This window comes from Cydia fagiglandana, chromosome Z (genome assembly GCF_963556715.1).
Source record: "Cydia fagiglandana chromosome Z, ilCydFagi1.1, whole genome shotgun sequence".
In the NCBI taxonomy this organism is placed as follows: Eukaryota; Metazoa; Arthropoda; class Insecta; order Lepidoptera; family Tortricidae; genus Cydia; species Cydia fagiglandana.
Window position 1 is genome coordinate 14,865,719 of NC_085959.1, and position 23,915 is coordinate 14,889,633.

The 23,915-nt window shown below is 38.1% G+C and overlaps 2 protein-coding genes across 2 annotated transcripts; one reads left to right on the forward strand and one right to left on the reverse strand.

Annotated features, from left to right (window-relative positions):
* The first annotated feature begins 1,555 nt into the window (after positions 1-1,555).
* Positions 1,556-15,046, forward strand: LOC134678872 (sodium/potassium/calcium exchanger 3-like). The gene is made up of 11 exons (XM_063537596.1): positions 1,556-1,986; positions 3,139-3,260; positions 4,185-4,287; positions 5,386-5,573; positions 8,418-8,565; positions 10,051-10,152; positions 10,258-10,386; positions 11,036-11,251; positions 13,015-13,116; positions 13,994-14,115; positions 14,827-15,046. The coding sequence occupies exons 1-11, from the start codon at positions 1,824-1,826 to the stop codon at positions 15,037-15,039; spliced, it is 1,608 nt and encodes a 535-aa protein (XP_063393666.1). The 5' UTR covers positions 1,556-1,823; the 3' UTR covers positions 15,040-15,046.
* Positions 15,047-16,666: 1,620 nt separating this feature from the next.
* On the reverse strand, positions 16,667-23,326 carry LOC134678456 (uncharacterized). The gene is made up of 3 exons (XM_063537028.1): positions 23,168-23,326; positions 18,421-18,481; positions 16,667-18,337 (listed from the first exon to the last, which is right to left on the reverse strand). Exons 1-3 carry the CDS (start codon positions 23,273-23,275, stop codon positions 17,751-17,753), a joined length of 756 nt encoding a protein of 251 aa, XP_063393098.1. The 5' UTR covers positions 23,276-23,326; the 3' UTR covers positions 16,667-17,750.
* Between the last annotated feature and the right edge of the window lie 589 nt (positions 23,327-23,915).

Below are 23,915 nucleotides of genomic sequence, written 5' to 3' on the forward strand. Positions count from 1 at the left end.
AAACGAGATATGCCTTTTTATGGATTGTATTATCCGACACGGACGATAGGCGGAGAGACACCCGTCTTTTCGTGTTCTTCCTGCGTCATAAATCAAAAATCAAAAATAATCTATATAAATCTAAAAGAATAGAGCTATAATTATAGCCCGTCGGTTCCTCTCCCTTCGACCTTTGCCGACGGCAGCCGGGGCCCCTCTGCGCTGCCGACGGCACCTTAAGTTAAGTTTTAAACATAATTAATTTATCTTAAATTTTGTTTATTTTCACCTGTTTTTCATACATAACTCAAGTTTTCCACGGCTCGAAAGTTGAAGACTACTTATGTATTTAGAGTAATTCAGACTGCCTATTATGGTATAGGTACACCTAAGTATTTATGTCGCTTCTAGATACGAGCTACAATGTAGCGTAGCAGGTAGGTACTAACCAGCAACATTGCTCTTACCTAAATCGACTACCTATAGATATTTAAGTAAATACCTACATATTTACCTGTTTGAGAATATCCTCGGTTCTATTGACATTAGAACCGATAACGACGATAGGGATACGTGAATCAAACTTGTAATATAGTAACAGCACCAGTCATGGGACATTTAAGAGGGAATTTGGAGTATTTGTGATATTTCCCTAATACATGTGAATGGTCTACCGCTTAGCGTTTGAAAGATGAAAGTCCTACCCGTCTTTCATGTTTCAGGCGTGTTGTATCAAAGATACTGCAATGAGTTTCCACATACTTAACAAATTAAAACTATGCTATTTTTCTCCAGTCATGGACACCAAAGCTCCAGTAATGGGCCCCCCAGTAATGGACACTACTCTATCAGTATAAAATATTGAAATAGGTCATCAGATCTGGTCCATGTTATCATAATATTGCATTATCATCCGATTTGCATATTTAATTACGAATACAAAATTTCAACTCAATCGGAAAACGGGAAAGTGGCTCAAACTCGGCTACCAAGATTTGACCCACACTAAAAAACGATATTAATTTATCCGAAGTCCGAGCATACCTCCTGGTTGACATATTTCGTAACTACATTTTACTTCTGTATTGTTTAAACATGAAATGATGGCATGGCAAGCATCATTATGTAAATTTCCCATTATAGGAGGTATGCAGTTTTACAGCTCCTATAATGGGATTGGGCCAAATACCACTATTTTTTTACATCTGTGGACTCACAACATAGTATGTTGTATACCTTATCTCATGGTAAATGCAATTAACAAAACACATTTTAGTTTTCATCAAGTATTAATTAATTAAAATTTAATAAATTAACTCACCTCTCTTAGCGAAGTTGTTAAGAATTCGTAGTGGTATTTTTTTTTCAGTGACACGACAACTTTTAGGTTGACGCCAATTTCTTAAAAAACAACCAAATTTAATAAAAATTCAAACTGAAACAGCTCTAGGACTCTTATTTATGATAATATACAGGCAGTGTTTATAAACTACTTTTAGACACTTATTTTACAGGATTTGTGGTTTTTTGTCCCATTACTGGTTCCACGCCCATCATAGGGTACACTACTATAATAATGATGTTATCGATATCAACACTTGTTTATTCGTTCGGTGGCTTGAAGAAATTGTTCTCAGTAACACTTCGGCTCCTGTGACGGTCACACATCAACAATTAATAAATACATTTTAACCCTTTCCTTACCAATGCAGTTGCGCTGTAAATGCAACAAACTCTTTGAATTCTTTATTTGACAAAAGCTACAAACTAAATAAATTTTTGGATCGTGACGTGATCACCAAATTCTTTATCTAGTCGAAGATCTAATTTTATATTAATATTAAATGGCCAACATGTTAATAAGGACTAGACAAGTGCGTAAATTTAGAGTTGCAATAATTATAAGAGTGGTTCTGTTCTTCGGTTTGCCGTCCTGTTATTTCCTGGCTCGCAATGTTACGGGCACTTCACCTGAACTTTCCATTAAACAATTCAGCGTTACTTCAGGTAATATTAGCTCATTTTAGTACAATACTTACTTTATTTCTTGATAACCTAAAGTTAGGAATAATTAACGTAATTTTGGGTACCTAAGTAATTGAATAGACTTTTAAATGATGATTTTGAATGATACATATGAAAATAAATAAATAAGCGTTTTCAATAGGATTTAGTTTGTAATTTTTAAATGTTAGTTGTTATCTTGCGTTGGACCAGGGTTAAATAAAAACGCTACGCTCGGTAGCAAAACTTGTTCAACCCTCGTGCCTTGAAACCCTCGCAACGCTCATACTGTCAGAATGTTTTGGTGACACACTCGTAATCCCTACTTAACCCATTTTACGGCAACGAAAATAAATACTTAGTAATAAAAGTTGATCAAACATCTTTATTTTAAGGTTGTTTTTCTCTCTGTATGGGTACATACTTAATATACATATACGTTGGTTGTGAAACATGTAATAATAACTGTGTTGTACATACAGGGTGATTCAGGAGACGTGAGCAGGACTAACACTGCGCATTTCGTAAATTATAAGCAACTGTTTCGTATCAGTATTAGTGAGGTTAACGTTAATTTTCTAGTAGTGTTGAAAAAAAAGTTATTAATTTATTTACGACATGCATGGTCACCCTACAATTAGAATACTAAACTACCGATATTCTGTGTCAAATTAGGGCCCCCCCACATCTGGCGTCTTTCGAGCGTCGGCGGTCCAGCGCTATGGAAAATGACGTCGCTGCGCAGTTGCGTCGACGCTGCGTCGACGTTGCGCCGACGTCGGCCATACAATTGTAGACGCCGACGCTCGAAAGACGCCAGATGTGGGGGGGGCCTTAAATGTCATCACGGTCCGGTTACTTTAGAAAACTCTTATCACACTCGTTTGACAGTTTATTTTCTTCGTAATCAAAATGCTGTCATTACGGTTAAAGAGGTTTTATGTTTATTAATTAGGTCTTGTAGGGTGACCATGATTGTAGAGAATTAAATTTGCCCTCGCCAAAAAGTTACAAAATAGGAAAAAGTGTGATTGTTTCACCTAAATACGACGGTGATCGATCAATTATCAGTTACTGAGTGTGCAGGATTAGTCCTGCTCACGTCTCATGAATCATCCTGTATTTGACTCGATGTACTAGTTAAGCTATTTACAGGCTCCATCGGCAGCTACTCGTCCCGCCACTTGCTGGCGGTGGCCGAACCGCAAAAGAACTGCACGCCTGCTGCCATTTTGGAGTTCCCACCAGACGGGTTCACCCGAACTCAAAGGCAACATGTATGTGTGTGTTCACGATTAAGTTAGGTACATAATAAGTATCTGTGACAACAATATTCACCAAGGAAATTCTTTTTTAATTTTTCAGTTCGCATAGTTCAGTTTTTAGGGGTAGAATTTTCTAAATGTTTTTTTTTTAATTGTGACTATTAACAAAGAAATCCAGTTATGTATTCGTACCTGTAGTATTTCTTTAACCATTGATATGTTTAACGTAGGTATTCGATTCTTATACGTAAAGCGTGTAACTTCTGGAGCCGTAGCCAAGATGTCAATATTATTTTACCTTCATTGATAATCAATGATACCTACCTACAAAACAGGTATTACTTATAAGCTAGGTATAAGTTAGTGAAATTAATATCATTCCATATTTTTTTCATGTAGGTAATGCAAACCAACTTACATGCTATCTCTTCTCTAATTCTATTTACATGAAATTGTTGAATTTTGGTTACTTAATTTATGCATGAATTATAATTTAATTATGCATCATAAAACATTATAAAATAATCGTACACCTACTGGAAGACTGGAACAGAGTGTTCCACATGCATTAATGGTACTAGTATTTCCTTGATTTCAATATTTTAGCCTCTAATTTTGTATTTAATAAACAACATTACTACAAAGTAAGTTTATTGACTCATAATACACAATTTCCATTAAATCAATGTAATCTTTACTTGCAAGACTTTAGTGTATTTGTTCATAATATATTACGGCTCGATTTAAGTCCGAATAAATAAAACGGCTTGACGGCTGTTTACGTATGATGTGTTGTAGATTAGTTTTCATTGTAATCTAATAATAGGTATTTCTACTTTACCTACCTAATACATAGTAAACCATACCTTCTCGCATTAAAATAATATTGACATACTTACTCATTACTTGATTCAGATCATTACAATTATGTTACAGGGTTTTATAGCAATACATTGTGTTCTGGCGATCTATTGCTTTCTCCTGTTGGGTGCGGTGTGTGAACAATACTTCGTGCCAGCGATCGAGATCATATGCGAACGTGAGTACGTCCACAAAAACGCCAGTTTAACAAACCTCGTTGAACCGTTGAACAATGACTTCGTTGTTACCTGGTGCTTATATAATTTACTTGTGCTCAGTTGTTGCACAGCACAGCTGTAAGATTTTATAAAGTAAAGCGCTCTCAATTATATATAACTATGTACCTACGGTAGGTGGCTACCCACTAGGCAAATCCTCTATTAGGTACCTACCTACTTGAAACACTAATAACGCCACTAAGTAAAGCACACTTAGCAGAATAAAGAAACCGAAAATTCGAAGTCAAAATCGCACACTTATCTTTCGTGCTATCTCCTTTGCAGTAGGTAATTGTTCCTAATATTAGGTACATACAATGTTACAACATCGTCATATAGGTAAATAAATGCTTATTTATCTACCTATCATTGATTACGTCCACAAATATAGGTATCGAAGGGAAGTTAATATTTGACAAGATATAAGTAGCTGTGCCTACTGTTTACCTGATACCTAATGAGTGTATTTTCACACGCACGTCGCTAAGTGCAAAGGGGCTGTCATACTTACTTAAATAGAGACTTACAAATTAAGATAAATACAACAATACAAAAACTCTTTATTGAAGAATTCAACTAAAATAAAATTTTTGTTCCACACTAAATTAAATCTAAAAGCAGACCCAGTATGGTTTTGGTACGAGTAAAGGATGACTCACGTTAGACCGAGCCGGGTCCTCGCCGGAGCTTCCGGCGCTTACTTTTCTATGACAGATGACCGGTGATCACGTGATGCTTTCTATAGAAAACGAAGCGCCAGAAGCTCCGGTCCGGACCTGGCCCGGTCTAACGTGAGTCATGCTTTACTATAGTCTAGTCAGCTATATGGAAATTGACTAGACGCCGACGCTCGGAAGACGCTATTATGGAGTAACCTCACCCTAATTTAAGCAACGTTTGTATGGCAGGCGTCGTCGGCGATGGCGGGATAACTTAGACTTCTTCCTGAAAGGCTGGCCAGATATAGCACTAAACAGAGACGAGTGGAAGAAGAGGGGGGAGGCCTTTGTCCAGCAATGGGCCACAGTGGGCTCTGAATAATAATAATGGTATATCAGGTCTGGAGATGGAGGAGGACGTGGCGGGCGCCACGTTCATGGCGGCGGCCAGCTCCAGCCCCGAGCTGTTCATCAACTGCGTGGGCACGTTCGTGACGGAGGGCGACCTGGGCGTGGGCGCCGTGGTCGGCTCCGCCGTGTTCAACGTGCTCGCGGTGCCCGCGTGTTGCGGCTTCATCGCCGGGAAGGTATCACACCATGGTTCTGGACGTTGTGGTTCTTAATTCGATATTGAAAGTCTTGCCAAATTATTCTGAATTGATTGAAATATGGTTATTTCAGTCAATTGAAAAAAAAAATCAAATAATCGAGACGGGAACTATGGACTCCTTATCGTAGCAGTCCTTAGTTCCTGTCTCGATTATCCCGTAATATTAAGCAAGTATTATTTGTTTTTAAGAGAAGTTAACTTTCTCATCAAAGTCATAATGAAACGTGCTTACAATTCTCGAAAAGAATCAAAACATAAAGTACCTAAGCTGTAATTTAAATTTTGACGACCAGTCAGGCCTAGTGGGTAGTGACCCTGCCTGCGAAGCAGTGTTGGGCGTAATTAATTACTCGTGTAATTTAATTACTAATTGAATTACATGTAATTGAATTACATAAAATTTAATTACATGTAATTAAATTTTCTGTGTAATTTGCAATTGTAATTACATTAATTAGTAATTAAATTACTCAATTACTTTTCATTTACCTTTTTAATAATATGCAAATATGAACAAATTTACTTGGAGTAATTATAAAGAAAAACTTTTATGAATTCCATTATACGCTGGATAACGTTATAACATATTTTTTGTCCCTGGAATCATACCTTTACATGGTACTATGTGACAAACCACGTTGAATATGGCGGTCGGCGCTTACGTCGCGTAGCACCGCATTAGTATTGGGGCGCCGCTAATAATGACGTAAGCGCCAACCTAAGGTGCCTTTCGGGTTGGACTGTAGCAAAGGGCGGCTGGGACTTAGAATTTTTTTTGACAAAGTGGTGTCATTATGACACTATTTTTAAATGATTGTAATGTGTAGATCACGTCAAAATAAGCATCTTTTACTGAAAAAACTTTTCTCTAAAATAAAAAATGAGCTGAGTTAGACGCCTCCAAAGATTGATGTTTTTAAAGGGAGCTGGGACTTAGAAAATTTTCATCGCGAGTGGTGTCATTATGACATATATTTTAAATGATTGTAACTTATAGAACACGTCAAAATAAGCTACTTTTACTTGAAAAACTTTTTTCTAAAACTTTATTAAGAACTGTTTTAAAACCCCTGTTTTTTTCATTTTCTCAAAAAAAAATCCAAGTCCCAGAAACGGCCCCCCTTTGTTACAGTCCGCTATTTTCAATATTAGAAAAAACTTTTTTCAAGTAAAAGTAGCCTATTTTAACGTGTTCTATACGTTACAATCATTTAAAATACAGTAGAGTCCGGTTATAACGACGCCCAAAGGACCGATGATATTACGTCGTACTAACCGGAAGTCGTACAAAACGAACTGCCAATTTACATATATTTTTTTTAATCAAAAATCATTTTGTATTTATTAATACGTATGCGACAATCAAAGAAATAAGAACACATTTCTTTAAAAATATTTTTTTACGTTAGTATTACGACACCTTGCCAAAATGGAGAGACTTGTGTGTTTAGTTAGAAGAAGCCACTTTTCAAGGTACGTGTACTCACTCCACTCGTCATCCGCAAATTACTCGAATCCCGTAAAATAAAAAGTCGTAATTCTTCTGTCTGGAGATCTAATCAAGATGACGTTGTTTTATCACACAGTTCCTATGGCCACTTTCTGTGTCCATCATCAGATCAGCTCGAAGGTACCTACCAAAATATTGCATTGTTACCCAACTTTCATAATTATGTGTGTGAAGTTTAAGCTCAATCAAAAAATGGGAGTTGGTTTTATTTAGTTTGCAAGTTTACGAAAAGTCACATGACTATTTCATCTCGCTCCGTATAGGCAAAAGGGGGGAGGGGAGTTAGGTGCGCTAGACGGAGTAAGCTTCTTACCAACAATTTATTCGTAAAAACTACGTCGCTCGTCGTTGTAACCGGACTTGACGGACGGATTTTGTGTCAATTTCCGTCGTTAAAAGCAGTCGGTCGTTATAAGCGGAGTCGTTATAAACGGTTGTACTTTCATAGTAGCTTGTACTAAAACCAAACAAGTGCCTATACTTACGTCGCTATAAGCGGTTGGTTGTTATATGCGGAGTCGTACTAACCGGACTCTACTGTATATGTCATAATGACACCACTCGCGATGAAAATTTTCTAAGTCCCAGCTCCCTTTAAAAACATCAATCTTTGGAGGCGTCTAACTCAGCCATTTTTTATTTTAGAGAAAAGTTTTTTCAGTAAAAGATGCTTATTTTGACGTGATCTACACATTACAATCATTTAAAAATAGTATCTTAATTATTAATGACACCACTTAATCAGAAAAAAATTCCCAGCCCTCCCTTTGCTACAGTCCAACCAAAGTTAACATTGACAATGTTGCTTAGTCAAATTTAAAACCATTCAAAATGTTCATCTGATTTTGGAAATAAAGATGATCAAAAACTTGCATTCTATAAAAGTAATTGTAATTCAAAAAAGTAATTAAATTACAAATTTTAATTACAAAATGTAATTAATAATTTAATTACTAATTACATTTTGCAATTGTAATTAGTAATTAAAATTTTAATTACTTTCCACATGTAATGGAAATTATTTGTTGGAATTACATTTTGTAATTGCAATTGTTAATTAGTAATTCAATTACTTTTTGCCCAACACTGCAGTGCGAAGCCGATGATACCCGGTAAGGGCATTTATTAGTGTGATGAACACAAATATTTGTTCCTTAGTCATGGGTGTTTTCTATGTAAATAAGTATGTATATCGTCACCTACCACCCGTAATACAAGCTTTGCTTAGTTTGGGGCTAGGTTGATCTGTGTAAGATATCCCCCTAATATGTAATATTTATTTAAATAACTTAACAGTAATTTTACATTCAGGCTATCGAGCTGGACTGGTGGTCGGTGTCGCGCGACTGCCTCATGTACGCCGTGGCGGTGGTGGCGCTCATCCTGACACTCCTCGACAACAAGGTGCTCTGGTACGAGGCGCTGATGCTAGTGCTCATGTACACTCTTTACATACTAGGTAAATAATATACTTATTGCCAATTTTAACCAACTTCTGTATTTCAAAAAGAAAAGGTTGGCATGGCTGTCCGAGTATGTTTTTTTTAATAATTATTCTCGTTAATTTTCTTTCTTAGGCTAGGTTATTTATAATAATTCTAAATATAAAAACATACCGTGGCACGGCCCTAAAGAGAGGAACTACTCGCATGCCGTGTCCAAGATTGATGCCTCTGCCCTTGATATAGCCACGTAGCGAGTCTCTCTAGGCGTTGGTCGAGAGTTCGAGACTCTTTGCTATGAGATCGTTCGCTAACACGACTATCCGAATATGAAATGTCGTGGAATCATCATCCCAAATGTCTACCCGCCATCTCGTGAGCCTAAGAGATGCTCGCTGGGCTGGTGCTTCTCGGCTTTCTCGAGATTGTCATCATGGTGAGATGGTGCCATCAACGGGCACGACCCGGCGCTGCGATCGGTCTCAGCACGATGTCGGCTTATTGGATATAATAAGCCTGAGTCCTGCAGAATGCTGCGTCAGTTATAACAAAAACTTAAAACTAAAAATGGAAAATAAAACCTAGTTAAAAAAGAAAACTGCCTTAAAAAATATTAAAGTAAGGCGGTTGTCACACTGGCGCCGCGTCTCGTTGCGAGACGCGGAGCAACGGACTCGCATGCGGGGACAACGCACCAACGTCCGAGTTTTCTCCGCCTCTCCGTCCGGAGCTGCGATGCGCGACGTCCCGCGTTACTTCCGTCTCGCGTTCATTTCACATTCGAACGTTAAGGTCAAAACAGATCCTATTTGTCGATAAAATGGAAACGGAACTTATTCAGGACGCTGCGGTGATACTTTCAGTTTGATTTTTGTACAATCGAGTCATAAAACGCAGAAGACACTGCATGGGTACATCCCTATTTACAAACCAGACCTATAAATGGGTCTTTTGCTAGAGATTACCAAGATTTAAGGCAACACGAAGAAAAAAAATTTAATTGCACCCGTATGTCAACCTCGTCATTTGATTATTTGCTAAGCAAAATATTCGTCGCATTTAATATTCCAAATTGCTGGACGACTTTCAATTTCAAAAATAAACTTATCGACGTCGATATACTCGATATCCATTGCACCTACGTCCTTCTTGCACTAAAATCCGTACGGCACTGCGGAGCTCGGTGTGACATACCCTGCGGCACGCACCGCGTCTCCGTCCGAGCGCGCGAGTCGTCGTGCGTCTCGCTCCTATGCGCGTCGACGCGGAGCCAGTGTGTCGTACCATGCGTTTTTTCTATACAAAATCAAGATTCTACATACAAAGTTAAAAAACGCATCAACGGACGCCGCTGCGAGATGCGGAGCAGTGTGACGACCGCCTAAAACATTATACCTTTTATGTGCAACTGATAATATGTTTGAAGCCTCACATATACACATGCAGGATCTCCCTTTACCACTTAAATAGGAGTATTATTTACCTACCATTCTTGCTTACAGCTATGGCATTCAACGGGCGTTTGGGATCCTTCATGAGAAGTGGATGTTGCTATTTCAATAAGCCCAAAATGTATAGTGAAATTACCCCTCTTCTCGCTAAAGGTATGTTTCATGGATATTTATCCATAAGTATATGGAGACTAAATGCTGACTTGTAACATATATTATAGGTACATTATACTTAAACTATTGCTTTTAATATTTAAGGTGCAGAGAAAAGCTATTCAGTAGTTACAGACAACAATAACAACCACAATTCATTTAATAAAATAAATCATCGTCTCGACTTGGAAAACGGTATAGAAATGTCAAGAAGGCACAATTCAAGTGACTCAGGTGAGTACCCACTTACTATATTATGTACATAAATTTAGGCTGTAATATGAATAAATTTTTGTCGATTGATCTCACTGAAGCACAACCTTCAAAAATATTCCACAGTGTAGTAAATTAAGCGCATTACGATTATATTACCACCTCAAATGCATATATATAGCCCAAGTCAGTTCCAGAAAAAAAATCAGTCAATAGCTCCTGCGGCAGAATAGTCTCGATCGGTCTAGCTATAAGATCTTAATTCCCCCTCGTTCTTCCGTATCTAATCCTGCACCTACAATACGTACCTAATGCTCAAGGTAATTGAAACACGTACCTTTTTGTGTCTTGTAACAATGACAATAAGGCTCAAAAAGACAAATGTTTCATTTTGTTGATTGTTCTTGTAGTCACCTTTAGGCAAGATACTTATGCCCAGGCCCATTCACTAACGAATTGGTAAACTCTCAAAACTAGCAGGAGGTATTTTAATTTATTAAGCCTTTAAGGGGTTCAATATTTTCGATTTAAATAGGTACCTACATATGTATACATGAGTATATTTACCATTATATATTTTCAACTACATTTTCTCCACTACCGATAACTAAAGAAATTACTGAAGATTTTGTGTTGATTTCTTTCAAGTATAATACTGCATTGCATTCAGAGTCGAACTCCAGTGCCATTTGGCCGTGGCCAGGCGAGAAGTCGTCGAAGTGGAGTAAGGTGCTGTGGGTGCTGACGTGGCCCATCAGCCTGGTGCTGTGGCTGAGCGTGCCCGACTGCCGCCACCGCCGCTCTCTCTATCCACTCACCTTCCTCATGTGCATCGCTTGGATCGGCGGGGCCTCTTATATAGTAGCTTGGATCATCACTATTATTGGTAGGTATAGGTATATTATACTCCTTATTCATAAACGTTTACTAAAGTTGACAAGCCGATATTAATCGTTTGTCCCTTTCCGATGTATCGGTATGATGGAAAGGGACAATCGATTATTATCGGCTTGTCAACTTTAGTAAACGTTTATGAATAAGGGGAATAGTCTTTAGTTTTCAAGCTAAGTAGTAGCGGGACTAATCTAACCTCTAGCCGCCCATACGTCAAACCTTTACAAGCAAAATTAAATTTTATTTTGTCGTCAACACAAAGTTCAAATTAGAATGGAATAGGAGACCTTTTTATAGGTCTCTGATGGGCGGCTAGAGGCTAATCCCATTCTTTCGTTCCTTATGTATCTACTGCCTATGGCCATAGAGATTATAATAGCTAAACATTTAATAGCGTTTGACCTTTTTTGTGGCGCCTTCGGTTTGCAGTTTCTGATACAGTAGGTACACAATAGGATCCATTAAGTAGCTCAGCTTGAAAACTAAAGACTACAATCGACGATAAATAGCAACGCGATAAATTTCTCTGAGTGATTTCTTTGTGTTAAGTCTATCTGGGCCTAGCAATGTACAAATTGCAGAACATTCCCAAAAAGCGGAAACGTTCTCGAGAATGTTCTCAGAACATTCCTGCAACATGGAAATTATTGTTTAAACAAGAGAATATACTTGAAATAAAGTTTAAATAGGCATAACTTAAAACTAAATGTTATTAGTTATGCATATATTATTGTCTATTACAGTTAGCTATTTTGTTGATGTGATAAATTTACCAATAAGTTGCTTAAATTCTCACTTTATATCAGAGAACATTTCGACTTTCGACAAATTTTTCAAAATTTTTTTTTAGTTTCATTAGAATCTAGAGGCCTCTATCTCCCGCCATGCCAAATCTCAGCGCGCTCGGACCAACTTGAAAAAATTAAAAAAAAAGTCGGCCATTTTGTTTTTTTAATGCAGTTTGTTTTGTCTCGGGGCCCTCTATGACATTTGGTCGAGCACCCCCCACCTATCACGCACCGTTTAAAAGTTGCCATACAAAATAAAAGTGGCCAGTTTTCCGGCAATTGTAGCATTTTTCCAAAAAAAATTTTTTCATAGGTATCTAGGGGACCCCGAGATTCCGTGACCAAAATTTCAGCGCGCTAGGACAAAATTCAAAAAGTTTTAATAAAAAGTCGGCCATATTGAAAAAAAATGGCGGCGTCAAAAACTGCCAGGGTCCCTCTATGACATTTGGTCGAGCACCCCCCACCTAAGTCTGACCGTTTGGCCGGGCCGTCATACATTTTTCTGACCGGAAGCGGACGACCAAAAGTCGGAATTTTCTGGGGGTAAGGACTACACCTAAACTATCGTGAATATTCATGGTATAAACTACGATAAATAAATAAATTCTCGTTCTCGAGAACATTCTCAGAAGTTACCGAGAATTTCTCATGTGGAAAGTTTCGCAACTTTGGAAAGTTCTCGTGCGTGCATTGCTATCTGGGCCTCTGTTTCGATAGGTATTATTTTAAAATAACTGGAATAATCGAGGATTGACTAAGGCTAAAACATGATTTAATTTGATATTTCCAATTTTTGATTAAAATAAAAATAAGTCATGTAAGGTAAATGTACTGGTGCTCGACGCGGTCCTAGTACATGTCATCTTGAAACTTAAGTCATTGTCAATAGAGGTGACAGCAAGGTGTCATCTATTGGGCATTAGCATGTCGAGCACTAAGTAGTACCTTATTCTGTGATTGTCAGGTGACACTCTCGATGTCCCCGACAGCATCACCGGGCTGACGATCCTAGCGGCGGGCACCAGCCTCCCTGAAGCGGTCTCCAGCGTGCTCGTAACCAAGCAAGGTAAACAAATTAATTCACTTCCTAGCGCTAGCACAGAATAAATAATAGTACTAGGTACAGAAGACTCACTCTCTAACAAAACGCGTCTGTTACGATCAGCACAGATAAGCGCTAGGTGGCGACAGCGCCACGCGCGGCTTATGGCTTTCCCCACAATTGGGGTAGCAACGGATGTACTTTAGCTACCTGTAGCAAAGCGACGAAATTGCGGAGTGAGCCACGCCTGGCGCTAGGAAAACACAAAGTGAAATCAAGAAAATACGTCGGATATCGTCATATCCAAACCGTTTTCAGGTCAAAACTTACCTACGGTAATACGATTACATAAAATCGAAGCGGAATTTTGCATAATTTTAAATTAACAACTCGTACTTATTTCAGTTGATGCTTATTAAATAATTAGTTTAATTTGTACAAACCTTCTATGTACCTATGTACAAGCAAAAACTTGCTCTATTAGGCTGAATTGATTTCAATATATCGATAATCCCATTGTATGAAGCAAAGCATATTTCCTACTTATCTTCTTTACGATATTATGTAAGCACCTAACAGCATGTGATGGATCGGGTCGCATGTAAAGCGCAATTTAGATGTGTGTATTGCTCCATGGCATAATTTGAGCGCCTAGGCTGCATTAAACTCACGGCAGAATTTCTCACCATCTTTATAAGGATATATAGTATGTAATTCATCCAAGTGGAAAGAAATACCTACTTTATATATAAAGGGCCTTATATATAAAGTAGGTAGTTCTTTCAGCTAGAATTGATAAGTAAGAAATTCCTTGAAGAATGATTAAGCCTACCTACTATTTTATTTTATTGAGTATTAATTCAGTTACCTACCTATAGTTAAAATTATAAAAATCTTCCAGGGCACGGCACTATGGGTATCAGCAACACGATCGGCTCGAACACGTTCGACATCCTTCTGTGCTTGGGGTTGCCGTGGCTCGTCAAGTCACTATTCTACCCAGCTTCACCAAAAAATCATTGGGTAAATATTTGGCGGTTTTCGAATTTCGCTCGCTCGATTTCGTCACTCGAAAATGCTATTTTTTTAATATGAGCGATCGAAATTTTGAATCTAGTGGTACTGACCACTCGATTCCAATTAGTAGAATTTAAATGCCTAGTAATGGAGATATAATTTAACGAAATACACGAAATCGAGTGGTCTAATTTCAAAAATTCGGCCCCAGGCCATTCAATAAGGTCATACCATTAGCGATAATTACAACATTTCGGTACGTAGGTACCAAGAAAAACACAGTATCGGCTACGGCGTAGCGCTACGGGTCATACGGGTGCAACGAAAGTTGAATATGTTTACCAATTTATGGATAGTTGAAATGTTGAAATGAAAAATGAACATGATCGATTCAAATATGATTTTTGCTAGTTTTATTCAACAATTTCTTAGCGTACGGTCTCATGTGAACTCTACCATGTGCAGATACAAGATATAAGTAGGAAGATAACGTATATGATATATTATTAATAATGATAACTCAACGGCCGGTTTCAGCTGAAGCTTAAGGGTTCAACGCCGTTCCTGGCACTATATAGTGAAAGAACTGTTCAAAAAATAGCCTGAGGGCCTACAGCGAACATCGAAAGTCTAAATTTTGTTAAAATATGCTTCTCAACCGTTCTTTTGTATGACCGAGCGAGAGAGATAGAGAGGCATATAGACGATCTGTTCCAGGTGGCAATAAACTCTAGCGGGTTGTCGTACAGCGCCATCTCGCTGTTGTCCACGCTGTTCGCCCTATACGGGTCGCTGGCGCTGAACAAGTTCCGGCTGGACTGCAGGGTGGGCGCGGCGTGCGCGGCGCTGTATCTCGGCTACCTGGCGCTCGCGGCGCTCATCGAGCTCAACGTCTTCTTCCCGGTCAACCTGCCCGTCTGCCCGCATTGATCTAAAGTTCCGGCTGGACTGCAGGGTGGGCGCGGCGTTCGCGGCGCTCTATCTCGGCTACCTGGCGCTCGCGGCGCTCATCGAGCTCAACGTCTTCTTCCCGGTCAACCTGCCCGTCTGCCCGCATTGAACTAAAGTTCCGGCTGGACTGCAGGGTGGGCGCGGCGTGCGCGGCGCTCTATCTCGGCTACCTGGCGCTCGCGGCGCTCATCGAGCTCAACGTCTTCTTCCCGGTCAACCTGCCCGTCTGCCCGCATTGAACTAATAAAGTTCCGGCTGGACTGCAGGGTGGGCGAGGCGTGCGCGGCGCTCTATCTCGGCTACCTGGCGCTCGCGGCGCTCATCGAGCTCAACGTCTTCTTCCCGGTCAACCTGCCCGTCTGCCCGCATTGAACTAAAGTTCCGGCTGGACTGCAGGGTGGGCGCGGCGTGCGCGGCGCTCTATCTCGGCTACCTGGCGCTCGCGGCGCTCATCGAGCTCAACGTCTTCTTCCCGGTCAACCTGCCCGTCTGCCCGCATTGAACTAAAGTTCCGGCTGGACTTAATACCTAATCTAATATTCTGCCTTTTATTCTAAAATATCAATCACGTGATACAACAATGGGGCTGTCCATAAATTACGTCATCTATTTTTGACGATTTTGACCCCTCCTCCCCCCCTAAAATCATCCAAAATGCTTCGAATGACCCCGTTTCCTCCTACGTCATGCTACCATCATCCGATGTCCAGACCCCCCCCCCCCTCGCAATTTGAAATGACGTAATTTATGAATAGCCCCAATGTTAAAACAATACTTACACAAAACCTACAACTAACAACTAAAACTAAATACCTATATATAAAATATCTCTCCATTCTTTAAACTCGTCGTAAGGTAGATAAGTAGTTTCGACGCACTTTTCCGAAAATACTTACGCAAAATTGATCTGCTTCGAAATATTATATGTCTACTTATAATATAAATGATTATTCAAAATATACTGTCATCATTTCCCCCCCTCCTCTATCTTCATCTGTTTCAGAATGCAAAGACCGAATACCTGGCCGCGTAGCCAAAATGCCAATCGCTTACGCTCCGTAGCGATCGAAACACAACTGTTACAGTCGCACTAATATGGAAGAGTGATAGAGAGACACAAAGCGTTTCGTTGTCGAAGCGATAGCGATTGTAACCTTGGCTAGGCCGGCTGTATCGGTACCTATTTTTATGTTATTATAAGATCTTACAACATATGATTTTGGAAATCAAATAAATAAGCGGCCAATTACAATTATCCAACTAAATACATCCTAAAAAATTAATGGATATCATATGGAACCATTATCCAATAAGCTGAACAATTAGGTACATATATATATTTCATTATTATCTTATAGTATTACTTTTCATAAAATTTGTTCGTAAATGGCATTTTACCGAGCATAATATTTACCGACGGGGAAAATACCATTTACGAGATATATCGGCTTCCAAGGGAGTCACAGTTTCTTTTTTGTCATTAAGTCATGCTGTCTTGAGGAAGTTATAAGTCGATTTGACCTTCGATAACAGTATTGGCTATACCGTTTTTTCAAAATGTTTACTTATTTAGTATTAGGTATATTATTTAATGATAAGGAACCAATAAAAATAATACTTAAACTGTATTTGTTTTTTTTTATTATTCACACTACCTACCTACTTCAGATTATTGTCAGAAAGTTAATTAAGCAAGTAAACAGGATAACTTCAACTACGTTATATAATATGTGTTAATTCACATCCCTCATCCTAACCTAGTTTTATGAATTTGAAGTCACGCATAAAATCGCAGTAACAAAATGTGTCTTAGTTACATAATGGTCACTACTTCTAAGACTTTACAAGATGCATGACTGCATGTAGCGCACCATATAGAAACGGATCAGTACACTCTGGCTACTTACTTACTTATTAACTCATAATACTCATATTAACCGCGATGGTATGCAAGGCCCCGGACGAACTACGTATAAAACTCAGCCGGGAACAACAGTATGACTTTCACTACCGCGCAGCGCGTCAGTAACGCTTCGCGTTTGTTTATTATTCTTTATCAGATTAATTCATTCCCAGTGAATGATTTCATTACCACGTTAAAATAGGTAACTTAGCTGAAAAATGCGCCATATTATTATGACTAATTATAAAACTTACAAGTTAATAGACCGTGAGTCAGTTTAATTGTTCAACGGTACGTTCCTTTCATTGATCGTAATCGTGAAGGAACGCAATAGTTGTTAAAATTGGCTCCAGAAGGCCGCTGTGAAAATCGATACCAACCATTGAAAAGTCAGTTTCGTCATAACATATAAGACGTTCAACTTTTCCATTCCGACGTGTAAAAGTGTAAATAATAGACAATACATAATCGGCATCTGTAATTAGAAGTGGCACACGCGATCGGCGACAACAATGTGTGGCGCACACGGTAGCGGTGCGGTAACCGCCGCGCCGGCGCAGTCGATCCGTGCTGATTAAGTAACGGAGGAAACCAGCACTTCCTATATCCTAACGCGACAAAACAACGATGGAATCTATTCTGTTCATTTATTAATTACTGAATCACAATTATTCCGGTCATCGTAATGAAACGATAACAAATAGCGATGACCGGCGGCTAGCTACGGGCAAAATACATTTTTACATGCATATCTTACGGTAACAAATCTTAAATTAATTTTTAATAACTATCTGGGGATGATGGAGCGTAGTAACCGCTCCCACAAAGTGGGTGGTCGGGTGGTGGCGTACATGGTAGGCATGGTGGACATGCACACTTTGAGAGGTTTCCGTGATGTCTCTTGCATCACGAAAGGATAGGGGTGTTTTAATAATGGCGATACGGAAGTTCCAACCAAACTAATAGATGTCTTAGGAAATTTGATCGGTTGACTTTTAACCACTTGCCGCTGATTGCTGGCGCCTCCGAGGAGAACGATGGGGATTGAGCTCGCCTTTGTCGTCTTTGGGGGCGGTTTTGTTGTAGTAGTCGCCTTCGTCCTCGGCAACAGTGTTGTAGTCTCTATAATTTCATGGAAAATTGAATCTTCGTAGTCTCGGTTCTCGTCCGCGAAAGGGGACACAAACACGAGTTGTTTCAAGCTGTTTATATCTTGCACGAGTTTCGCGTGCTCCTTCACTATGTCGTCAGCTTCGGGCAGGAGTTGATCGATCCTAGGCGATATTTCGTTGATGTGTATCAGTGGTCTGCTAAGAAATGTAGCCGTAGTGGGCGGGACAAACATAGGGCCAACCTGACGTGGCAGACGCCGTCCTAAATATAACAAATATACATCATATGTACTAGTTTACAACAAATATTGAAACGGATTGAACTTGTAAAAACTGTACATTTACCTGTATTAAACGTCCGGGCTAAAGTGTCAGCACTATAATTTGGTAATTCCAAGCAATTGACCTAAAACAATAGAAATCTAAGCTTAGATAAGTTATAATAAACAAAAGAAACATAGTTATTAGAAACTACGAATAGGCGTGTCAAGCGTGTATATATTTTGCTTCCTGTGTGATGCACGCGGTTTTACTCGTACTGAATTGAATTGACTCGTACGTCGTTAATATGTAATATTTCTGATCATCTTAATTTGTAGAATACCTAAGTATTATATTTCGTGTACTTTGCTGAAATTTATTTTATACACTGAGAACAAAAATCGTTAAAAACAATTGAAATTGCATTAACGTTTAATGCTTTAAACAGTTCCATATGAGCTTATCGAACCAAGTAGTTAAGTTAACTCTTCGTACGTTACGTATGTACGTAGGTACATTTGTTGATATTGTATATAGCAGTTAATCTTAATGAAATCACTTTAATGTGTGCTCGATAGATCTTTTATTTTCGTCGTAATATCGTTAACAGAATTTCTGATTGTCTTAGGATGTGAATAAACTTTAATCGATACCTTCTATGGTTCTAATACAGTATTTTTGTGTTTTTATTATTTCCTTGAGCCGTTTTTATTATTTGTTGTTAAGCATGCAGTTTATTCTTCTTTATCAATTTTATCATCAACATCACACCGAGTTTGGAAAATCAAACAAATAAAATGCGTATCATTAGCATCAAGACAGAGATATATTATATATACATACCTGCAATAGAAAAATACACTGAAACTTTCAACTGCCTACCACATATATATTAAAATAAAAGCCCGATGTAGAAAACGAAGGCTTAGAAATATTAGGGATCCGTTCAGTTACCTACCACCTATTAGTGTATAAGCGCCACCATATAAACTTTACATTCAAGATGATAAAGAGAAAACACAAGATGAAAATAATGTTTAAAGTGTTTTTAGGCGGTCCACTTCGGCGCAGACTTAAATGTTAGTTAGACCGACGCATTTAGTTCTCCAACCCCCTTTGTTAATTCAAACTTGCACCACAAACTTCATAGAATCGTTTATATACCAACTTACAGAATCACCTTTCAATGTAGAATTAACCCACTTTATATTGGTCTAGGTATTTATAATTATTATTAAAAATCCCAGTATATTTAACTACGGGTATATGATAAAGAGAAAACACAAGATGAAAATAATGTTTAAAGTGTTTTTAGGCGGTCCACTTCGGCGCAGACTTAAATGTTAGTTAGACCGACGCATTTAGTTCTCCAACCCCCTTTGTTAATTCAAACTTGCACCACAAACTTCATAGAATCGTTTATATACCAACTTACAGAATCACCTTTCAATGTAGAATTAACCCACTTTATATTGGTCTAGGTATTTATAATTATTATTAAAAATCCCAGTATATTTAACTACGGGTATATGATAAAGAGAAAACACAAGATGAAAATAATGTTTAAAGTGTCTTTAGGCGGTCCACTTCGGCGCAGACTTAAATGTTAGTTAGACCGACGCATTTAGTTCTCCAACCCCCTTTGTTAATTCAAACTTGCACCACAAACTTCATAGAATCGTTTATATACCAACTTACATAATCACCTGTCAATGTAGAATTAACCCACTTTATATTGGTCTAGGCATTTATAATTATTGAAAATCCCAGTATATTTAACTACGGGTATATATATCCCCAATTCACATAATTATACAAATGGTAAATCTCAGAGCACAAGTACCTAGTGGGAATGAATGATGCGACTACCCGCGCGAATTCAATCACGTCAGAAGCAATTAACATGAAATACTCGCAAATTGGCAATTACCGTGCTGTTAACGACGCAAGAATTATTCGCAAGCACGAATGCTCGATTTTTTACCCCGCCTATTATCCATATAGATCACAATGTTATCATACTTAGCGCAATACTGATTTCCGTATCGAGTTTACGTGTAGATTATAACATGTAGTAGGCACGATATTTTACAGTAAATAAACTGTAGGTACTTATATACTTACCTATTGTTCATTAACGAACAAGTACAGTCAGCAGCAGAAGTTGCTAAGAGGGCGAGGTGTTCATAATGATCTTGACTCGACTTTATTATTAAGAGAATAAGAGCGTGTCCAGGTAATTTTGAACACCTCGTCCGCTTAGCAACTTCTGCTGCTGACTGTAGAGTAAATGAAAGACCCCACTGCTTCTCAATCAGAGTTAATTTGGAACATGCATGATTTTTTTGGAAGATGTCGATCAATTCGACTTCCCATGAAATTCAAATCCTTATAAAACAAAGTCCCCGCCGCGTCTGTCTGTTTGTGTGTTTGTTTGTATGTTCGCGATAAACTACTGGACAGATTTCCATGCGGTTTTCACCCATCAATAAGTGAAGTTATCATCTAATAAAAGTTATTAATACACTTTAAGGAAACAAAAATATTAAACAGTTTTAGTTAGACTTAAATTGTTGAAGTCCGCTCCTAAGATTGTGTGAAAGTACCATCAAGCTTTTTACCCTAGAGAGGAAACAGTCTGTATTTTGTCGAAATTGGGCCAATTTTCTCAAGATATTTTACTTTACCGTAAGGCTGTTCGACACTCTATTAATAATAGCAGTAGCCAAATACTTACAGCGTGTAACAATAATAGTGGGAATCCGCGTTTAAGCCATATTCGGTATCGTGTTAATTGAAATGATTGAATAGAAGAAAGAATTACCATCTATTACTTTGTCCATTTTTCTTCTACTTTTTCGTAATCAGGAACACGATACCGAATATGCCCTTAAATGGATCTCCGCTATTTCTATTACACCTTGTAATTAATGTAATTGTTGAAGAAAAAATTACAAAGTCTCTGACCAGTAGAGTAAAGCGTGCAATTTCTGGTTGATATTAATTATGTATGATAGTTAGAACATTGTCCGCCATTAGTGAAAAATTGAATAAATATAACATATACATATATGGCACTAAAACGCAACAGTGACAATTTCGCATATCGCGTTCGTAATGCACATTTATTTCACTTCTATGCAGTCCACAAATTTTAAATGCTCAAAGCACGAAGATATAGTATGTTATATAATTCCTGGTATGACTAGTCAGTTATTAACATATAACCTATAGGTAGGTACCCTATAGGAACTAAAACTACTTTTTATTTGTACCTTCTGCATTGTTTATGAATTGGGTAAAAATTTACTAACAAATTGAAGTAAATGTAGCAAATTATAGATAAGTACTAAAATCAATTACAGTTTTAGCAACATGACTTTATATTTAGCCATCCAATTAAAGTAGGTATGTACGTATTAACGAAATGCTCTTTAGTCCAGTCATTATATCCAAAAAACCGACCCTACCCGTGAATAATCAGTTCTTGGATCTTTTTCGTAGGTCCCTCGGGGGGGTCACTGGAAGTGTAAATTCAAAAAGTAGACTGAATCAGACTCCTGTGTATATTCGAAAAACTATTTTTATTGAATAACTCGGTCATTTTTGATTTTACAGTAAAACCGTGAGGACAAAAACTGTAGGAAATTTGATTCTCTACAAGTTTGGTCCTCACAATTTTTCTTCTAGGATCGATATTTTGGAAATTAAATTTGAAAAAAGCGACAAATTCAAAATTTTTTCATCCGGTTATATATAGTCTGTCAAACCACTATGTCAGTAGAAAAAGGCGCAAAATTCAAATTTTCTATGGGACGATAACCTTTCGCACATACATTTTTGAAAATTTGCCACTTTTGTCTACTGACGGAAATGGCTTGACAGAAATACTCGTAGTTAACAAAGTGCTGCACGACTAATATCCCGGTCTATTCAAAGGTTTTGTGAGAAGACCAAGATAAAAGGTCACTGAACCCCATATTTGTAATTGTTCCATGAACTTGAGAATCCTCAAGTTCCAAAGTTTATTGGGGCAACGTAATGGCTCTGCATGACAAGTTACTCGTATGATTTTCTGGTTAAAAAATACATGCAGTAATTATCTTAAAGAACAAGGCCTGTTCTACACGACACGTCACATGTACATTAAGTACTTTGTTACAGAAATCTTTAAAAGTAATGGGATAAAAATTCCCTGCGTTCATTAAAAAGCAAGTATTATCTAACGCAAGGTTTGACAATATCGAATAATCATTAAGTAGGCATTTCTTATCCGTAATTAGTTTATTTAATACGTATAGGTAAATTAATTCAATAACTTCATTCATAGTTGTTAATTTTTTTCATTCATAGTTGTTCTATAGAATTAACGGAATCGCAATTTATGGCTACACTAGGTAACTACTTAGCTGTCTGTTTTAACTGCATTTGCACTATCGTGGAATTAATTTCGAAAGTTCTCTTTTTACTTATTTAATGAAAAACGATGTTTGCAAACAAAAAAACTGAAAATAATCGCATTGCGTACTCATAAACTAAAGGTATTAGTAAAGTTATGGAGCAATCCCGAAAACGGACAGTTTTACGAAATCCCTCACGACTGTCAGTTTAATGGTAGAGTTTATGCGGAAAGAGAAGAGTCGTGGAATGTATGAGGCCCAATACATTCCACGACTCTTCTCTTTCCGAACAGACTCTAATAAATAAATGTGACAAGGATTTCCATAGTTTTCACTGAAAAAGTGAACAGAAGCATAATTTTCTATTTTATTTTCGGGACTGTCCATCATTCGAAGTTACCACAAGACACCTTATATGAAATGTTTCTCACCTGTGGTGGTGGTAAAAAATGTCTGGATCGTGTGAAGAATCCAATATTGATCGTGGCTCCCACAAGCAGAAGCGTGGAGGCCTGCCACAGCGCCGCCCACCGCCACATGTTAGCGCACTGTACCTACTGGGGCCAAAGTGAGACGCCGACGTCGCTAACACCTCCCTTCTCCAGTACATTGGTAGGAAAAACGCTGTGACTTTTCTTCAACGTTACCTTATGTTCCTTCCTTTGTAACTTTATGGCAAATAGACTCGTTGATATTGTAAGCTAGTAACTTCAATGTGAATCTTTTAAGTGTTGTACTTCTGCGTTAAGGATAAGCAAAATATTATTATACTAGTTTTATTTTAAACAACGCCAAAGACAGTGATCTACCAAGAAGATAATAGCCAACCGACGACCTGGTTATATTTCTCAGTAACTGGCCAGAAATAACTCTAAATCAAAAGCATTAGAAATCTAGGCGCAGGTCATGTGACGACAGGAGTGGGACATTTAATAAATTCCGAATATTTCCAAACTAAATCGGTTCAGAGGTATAAGCATTAAGAGGTAACAGACAGAAACACTTTCGCATTTATAATAAGTATTAGTATGGACTTAGATGTGCTATGCGTGTGCGCCCGTTAGAAACAGAACGTACGCAAAATTAAAAACGTTTTTACATTCCTCACAAGTCTCACAACATACCAAAAACAACCTACGTAATTTGGACGGTTTCATTTTTACCCACCATAAAAACGAT

Coding starts and splice junctions, on each gene's coding strand:
- LOC134678456 (XM_063537028.1), bottom strand. CDS start 23,275: ATGTGGCGGTGGGCGGCGCTGTGGCAGGCCTCCACGCTTCTGCTTGTG. Junction 18,482..23,167: donor ATTTTTTACCACCACCACAG/GTGAGAAACATT, acceptor CTATTGTTTTAG/GTCAATTGCTTGGAATTACC. Junction 18,338..18,420: donor AGCCCGGACGTTTAATACAG/GTAAATGTACAG, acceptor TGTTATATTTAG/GACGGCGTCTGCCACGTCAG.
- LOC134678872 (XM_063537596.1), top strand. CDS start 1,824: ATGGCCAACATGTTAATAAGGACTAGACAAGTGCGTAAATTTAGAGTT. Junction 10,387..11,035: donor GCACAATTCAAGTGACTCAG/GTGAGTACCCAC, acceptor CATTGCATTCAG/AGTCGAACTCCAGTGCCATT. Junction 11,252..13,014: donor TTGGATCATCACTATTATTG/GTAGGTATAGGT, acceptor TGTGATTGTCAG/GTGACACTCTCGATGTCCCC.